The sequence below is a fragment of the Oncorhynchus keta genome, chromosome 25 (genome assembly GCF_023373465.1).
Source record: "Oncorhynchus keta strain PuntledgeMale-10-30-2019 chromosome 25, Oket_V2, whole genome shotgun sequence".
Lineage (NCBI taxonomy): Eukaryota > Metazoa > Chordata > Actinopteri > Salmoniformes > Salmonidae > Oncorhynchus > Oncorhynchus keta.
The window spans coordinates 42687600-42695099 of NC_068445.1; the positions used below are offsets into that span (position 1 = coordinate 42687600).

The window sequence follows — 7500 nt, forward strand, 5'->3', positions numbered from 1 at the left end:
GTGTGTGTGTGTGTGCGTGTCTATCTGTCTATGTGTATCTATCTGTCTGTGTGTATCTATCTGTCTGTGTGTATCTATCTGTGTGTGTATGTGTCTGTGTGTATCTATCTGTGTGTGTGTGTCCTGCCCTGACAGCTTACTGTTGTGTTTCAGGTCATTAAACCTCCTCCTCCTCCTCCTGCTCCCTCAAGGCCTCCGCCACCCGTGAGTACAACACACACACACACACACACACACACACACACACACACACACACACACACACACACACACACACACACACACACACACACACACACACACACACACACACACACACACACACACACACACACACACACACACACACGTAGACAGACATCACAATGCGGTAGGATACAGCCACATTTATTTGAGTTCTCTCCTGGGCTGTCAGATCACTCAACAGGTCCTCAGACTGAGACACTGGGAGAATAACAATGTCTCAGTGTTTACCCTGAAAACATGTCAGTCTTTCATCCACTGTGGTAATACATTGCTTGTAAGGTTTTTACTCAAATGTAATATAATAAAATTATAGATTTTTAAAAATATAATATTATGGGAAAAATGAGTTCAATATGTGATAAGCACAAGTACAACAACAAAGGCCTGTTCCTAAAGGGAAGGAGGGACAGTTCCCCTTATTGTTCTGTAGGAGAGCACCGTGGACTTGTCAACTCCAACCCTGGGCCAGGAATTAGACATGGCTTGTGTGCGCAGGGGTACACTAAATTAGAAGGGTTGCAGCAGCCACGGGGCGGGGAACGTCTGTAAAACCTACAGGGAGATGAGCTAACTGGGATATTACAAAAGAAAAATTGAATCAAAAACTCTACTTGCTGCTCTTGAAGGAGCTGATGTCCTTACCAACTATAAATGACGCAAGCCAAAGGTCAGCCAGGTTTTCATCGTCCACAGAGAGGTCAGCAGTAAATCAGTCCCTAGTTTCAACACCAGCTGACATCATATCCACTGGGAGGCTCACATTTAATATGTCTCTTAATCAAGCATTACAGCACCCGGCATTACAGCACCCGGCATTACAGCACCCAGCATTACAGCACCTGGCATTACAGCACCTGGCAATACAGCACCCGGCACCCGGCACCCGGCATTACAGCACCCGGCATTACAGCACCCGGCATTACAGCACCAAGCATTACAGCACCCGGCATTACAGCACCAAACATTACAGCACCAAGCATTACAGCACCCGGCATTACAGCACCAAACATTACAGCACCCGGCATTACAGCACCCGGCATTACAGCACCAAACATTACAGCACCAAGCATTACTGCACCCAGCAGCATTATAACACCCGGCATTACAGCACCCGGCATTACAGCACCAAACATTACAGCACCCGGCATTACAGCACCAAGCATTACAGCACCCGGCATTACAGCACCCGGCATTACAGCACCAAGCATTACAGCACCCGGAATTACAGCACCCGGCATGACAGCACCAAACATTACAGCACCAAGCATTACTGCACCCAGCAGCATTATAACACCCAGCATTACAGCACCCAGCATTACACCAAGCATTACAGCACCCAGCATTACAGCACCCAGCATTACACCAAGCATTACAGCACCCAGCATTACAGCACCCAGCATTACAGCACCCAGCATTACACCAAGCATTACAGCACCCAGCATTACAGCACCCAGCATTATAGCACCCAGCATTACAGCACCCAGCATTACAGCACCCAGCATTATAGCACCCAGCATTACAGCACCTAGCAGCATTACAAACACCCAGCATTACAGCACCCAGTATTACAGCACCCAGCATTACAGCACCCAGCATTACAGCACCCAGCATTACAGCACCCAACATTACAGCACCCAGCATTACAGCACCAAGCATTACAGCACCCAGCATTACAGCACCCAGCATTACAGCACCCAGCATTACAGCACCCAACATTACAACACCAAGCATTATAGCACCCAGCATTACAAAATCAGCATTACAGCACCCAGCATTACAGCACCCAGCATTACAGCAACCAGCATTACAGGACCCAGCATCACAGCACCCATCATTACAACACCCAGCATTACAACACCCAGCATTACAGCACCCAGCATTACAGCACCCAGCATTACAACACCAAGCATTACAACACCCAGCATTACAGCACCCAGCATTACAACACCAAGCATTACAGCACCCAACATTACATCACCCAGCATTACAGCACCCAGCATTACAGCACCCAGCATTACAACACCCATCATTACAACACCCAGCATTACAGCACCCAGCATTACAGCACCCAGCATTACAGCACCCAACATTACAGCACCCAACATTACAACACCAATCATTACAGCACCCAGCATTACAGCACCCAGCATTACAGCACCCATCAGTACAACACCCATCAGTACAACACCCAGCATTACAACACCCAGCATTACAGCACCAAGCATTACAACACCAAGCATTACAACACCAAGCATTACAGCACCCAGCATTACAGCACCCAGCATTACAACACCAAGCATTATAGCACCCAGCATTACAACATCACGCATTACAGCACCCAGCATTACAGCACCCAGCATTACAGCAACCAGCATTACAGGACCCAGCATCACAGCACCCATCATTACAACACCCAGCATTACAACACCCAGCATTACAGCACCCAGCATTACAACACCAAGCATTACAACACCAAGCATTACAGCACCCAGCATTACAGCACCCAGCATTACAACACCAAGCATTACAGCACCCAACATTACATCACCCAGCATTACAGCACCCAGCATTACAGCACCCAGCATTACAACACCCATCATTACAACACCCAGCATTACAGCACCCAGCATTACAGCACCCAGCATTACAGCACCCAGCATTACAGCACCCAACATTACAACACCAATCATTACAGCACCCAGCATTACAGCACCCAGCATTACAGCACCCATCAGTACAACACCCATCAGTACAACACCCAGCATTACAACACCCAGCATTACAGCACCAAGCATTACAACACCAAGCATTACAACACCAAGCATTACAGCACCCAGCATTACAGCACCCAGCATTACAACACCAAGCATTACAGCACCCAACATTACATCACCCAGCATTACAGCACCCAGCATTACAACACCAAGCATTATAGCACCCAGCATTACAACATCACGCATTACAGCACCCAGCATTACAACACCAAGCGCTACAGCACCCATCATTACAGCACCCATCATTACAGCACCAAGCATTACAGCACCCAGCATTACAACACCCAGCATTACAGCACCAAGCATTACAGCACCCAGCATTACAACACCAAGCATTACAGCACCCAGCATTACAGCACCCAGCATTACAGCACCCAGCATTACAGCACCCAGCATTACAGCACCCAGATTTACAACATTGACTTCTAGGTCCAAGTTTTCAGCGTCATTCTGTTCACATGCTTTCATATGTGTAAATCTGTGTGTTTTTGTATATGTCTTTGTGTGTGTGTTTGTGCGTGTGTGTGTGTGTGTGTGTGTGTGTGTGTGTGTGTGTGTGTGTGTGTGTGTGTGTGTGTGTGTGTGTGTGTGTGTGTGTGTGTGTGTGTGTGTGTGTGTGTGTGTGTGTGTGTGTGTGTGTGTGTGTGTGACTTTGTGTACCGACATTCGTGACGTGTTTGTTATCCCCATAGGAGCCGGAGGAGGACGACCACCTGCCCAAGAAGAAGTGGGCGACTGTCGACGCCTCGTACTATGGAGGGAGAGGAGCAGGAGGGATCAAACGCATGGAGGTTTACACTCTAAACACTATGCTGGTCATGTAGCCAATGTGGAATAACTAGCTGTGTGTGCGTGTGTGTGTGTGTGTGTGTGTGTGTGTGTGTGTGTGTGTGGGTGTGTGGGTGTGTGTGTGAGCCTTTTACTAGCATCCCATCTTGCGAGTGACACAGTTCGGAGGACAGTGAGAGACTCGTAATATTCACTACACATGTTGTCGTCTGTATATTATGTCTGGTTGTTTTATCTTTAAACATCGCGGGTTGGTTTCTCTGACACGGAGAGCCTGCTGCTGGACACAAGTGTATTTTTAATGGAGATTCAGAGGAACGATGAAATCGATGGAGATCATATAGTTTTAATTCGGCCATCTCTGCTCTATCAAATGTGCATCACTCTTTTTAGCTGCAGTTGACCTCCCTCAACAACATTACTAAACAGTAATGTAAAGTCAGTCAGTTGACCTCCCTCAACAACATTACTAAACAGTAATGTAAAGTCAGTCAGTTGACCTCCCTCAACAACATTACTAACCAGTAGTGTAATGTAAAGTCAGTCAGTTGAACTCCCTCAACAACATTACTAAACAGTAGTGTAATGTAAAGTCAGTCAGTTGACCTCCCTCAACAACATTACTAAACAGTAGTGTAATGTAAAGTCAGTCAGTTGACCTCCCACAACAACATTACTGAACAGTAGTGTAATGTAAAGTCAGTCAGTTGACCTCCCTCAACAACATTACTAAACAGTAGTGTAAAGTCAGTCAGTTGACCTCCCGCAACAACATTACTAAACAGTAATGTAAAGTCAGTCAGTTGACCTCCCTCAACAACATTACTAAACAGTAATGTAAAGTCAGTCAGTTGACCTCCCTCAACAACATTACTAAACAGTAGTGTAATGTAAAGTCAGTCAGTTGACCTCCCTCAACAACATTACTAAACAGTAGTGTAATGTAAAGTCAGTCAGTTGACCTCCCCCAACAACATTACTGAACAGTAGTGTAATGTAAAGTCAGTCAGTTGATCTCCCCCAACAACATTACTTAACAGTAGTGTAATGTAAAGTCAGTCAGTTGACCTCCCTCAACAACAATACTAACCAGTAGTGTAATGTAAAGTCAGTCAGTTGACCTCCCCCAACAACATTACTGAACAGTAGTGTAATGTAAAGTCAGTCAGTTGACCTCCCCCAACAACATTACTAAACAGTAGTGTAATGTAAAGTCAGTCAGTTGACTTCCCCCAACAACATTACTAAACAGTAGTGTAATGTAAAGTTAGTCAGTTGACCTCCCCCAACAACATTACTAAACAGTAGTGTAATGTAAAGTCAGTCAGTTGACTTCCCCCAACAACATTACTAAACAGTAGTGTAATGTAAAGTCAGTCAGTTGACTTCCCCAACAACATTACTAACCAGTAGTGTAATGTAAAGTCAGTCAGTTGACCTCCCCCAACAACATTACTAAACAGTAGTGTAATGTAAAGTCAGTCAGTTGACCTCCCCCAACAACATTACTAAACAGTAGTGTAGTTTTATCTGTGCCTTGACTGGTTCATGTTTATGGTAATGCCCATCAATTAGAACTAGTTCCCAGAGTGTGAATCACCACGGACACAGTGGGTCTGTAGTCATCTGGTGCTGAAATGTCACCTAGGCAACGCGCCCAGAACGGAACAGCCTGGATGTCTTTTGTTAAACGTTCCAGATGACAACAAAACTCAAACCCCTCGCTGTACTGTAGCTCTGCCTGGGCCGGCCAGTGATATCAAGGGCTTAAAGCGAGTCTTCTGGGACCGTGTGTGTGTGTGTCTGTCTGTGTGTGTGTGTGTGTGTGTGTGTGTGTGTGTGTGTGTGTGTGTGTGTGTGTGTGTGTGTGTGTGTGTGTGTGTGTGTGTGTGTGTGTGTGTGTGTGTGTGTGTGTGTGTGTGTGTGTGTGTGTGTGTGTGTGTGTGTGTGTCTGTGTGTGTGTGGTATGAGTCTGACATGACAGATGCTGCCATCCCTCCTCCTCTCAGCCTGGTTGTCTTAAGTCACAGGATGGATGAATCCAGGATAAAGGGTTGAGCGCTGCTGTCGGCTTGATGTCCCTCTCCATCTCTCCACCTCTCCATCTCTCCACCTCTCCATCTCTCCACCTCTCCATCTCTCCACTTCTCCACCTCTCCACCTCTCCACCTCTCCATCTCTCCACCTCTCCATCTCTCCACCTCTCCATCTCTCCACTTCTCCACCTCTCCACCTCTCCATCTCTCCATCTCTCCATCTCTCCACCTCTCCACCTCTCCATCTCTCCACCTCTCCACCTCTCCACCTCTCCATCTCTCCACCTCTCCATCTCTCCACCTCTCCATCTCTCCACCTCTCCACCTCTCCATCTCTCCACCTCTCCACCTCTCCATCTCTCCACATCTCTCCACCTCTCCATCTCTCCACCTCTCCATCTCTCCATCTCTCCACCTCTCCATCTCTCCACCTCTCCATCTCTCCACCTCTCCATCTCTCCACCTCTCCATCTCTCCACCTCTCCACCTCTCCACCTCTCCATCTCTCCACCTCTCCACCTCTCCACCTCTCCATCTCTCCACCTCTCCACCTCTCCATCTCTCCACCTCTCCATCTCTCCACCTCTCCATCTCTCCATCTCTCCACCTCTCCATCTCTCCACCTCTCCATCTCTCCATCTCTCCACCTCTCCATCTCTCCTCCACCTCTCCACCTCTCCATCTCTCCACCTCTCCATCTCTCCTCCATCTCTCCATCTCTCCACCTCTCCATCTCTCCTCCACCTCTCCATCTCTCCATCTCTCCACCTCTCCACCTCTCCATCTCTCCACCTCTCCATCTCTCCATCTCTCCACCTCTCCATCTCTCCATCTCTCCACCTCTCCATCTCTCCATTTCTCCACCTCTCCATCTCTCCACCTCTCCATCTCTCCATTTCTCCACCTCTCCATCTCTCCACCCCTCCACCTCTCCATCTCTCCACCTCTCCACCTCTCCACCTCTCCATCTCTCCATCTCGCTCCTCCCTTCCAACTCTGGCCTTTGTTCAGCCCACCGTGTCCCTCTCTCCCTCCCTCCATCCCTCCCTCCCTGCATCCCTCATTCATCCTCTACATACCTCGCCTGCTTGCTTTTCTCCAATGGGAATAGACTTTGTTGAAACTTTCAAGCTAACATGTTTAAATCCCTTGCTTCACCACCCCTACCCAACCCTATCCCCTACCCAACCCTACCCCCTATCCAACCCTGCCCCCTATCCCCTAACCCACCCTATCCCCTACCCAACCCTATCCCCTACCCAACCCTCTATCCTATACCGTCTATCCCCTACCCCCTATCCTCCACCCCCTACCCCCTATCCCCTGCCCCCTACACCCTACTACTCAGCACAGAGGGCGTTGGTGGCATAGCAGGGATTTCCGAGGGCCGTTGGTGGGAAGCAAACAACCCCTTAACTTTACCCACGAGTGTTGGGGCTTTTCTCAGCCACTGTCCAGTCCCCCATCTCCTCTTCTCTCTCTTCTTCTTCATACCGTTCCCCCTTCCTTAACCATCCACAATCCCTTGTTTTCATAAGATCATACTTTCAACTTTTTCCCAAGAGTGTTGGAGCTTTGCTCAGAGCATTTAATCTGTTCATATGTCTCCTATCCACCAACCCCTCTCTTCATCTGCTCATACGTCTCCTATCCAC

At 48.0% G+C, this 7500-nt stretch overlaps 1 protein-coding gene across 1 annotated transcript in view; it reads left to right on the top strand.

The window, feature by feature from the left end:
* The window catches only part of LOC118376983 (anthrax toxin receptor 2-like), a 157605-nt gene that overhangs the window by 71737 nt on the left and 78368 nt on the right, over window positions 1-7500 (top strand). The window contains exons 12-13 of the mRNA XM_052479683.1: window positions 154-204; window positions 3713-3811. Of these exons, the coding sequence (XP_052335643.1) occupies window positions 154-204; window positions 3713-3811 (150 nt within the window). The remainder of the gene's footprint in view (window positions 1-153; window positions 205-3712; window positions 3812-7500) is intronic.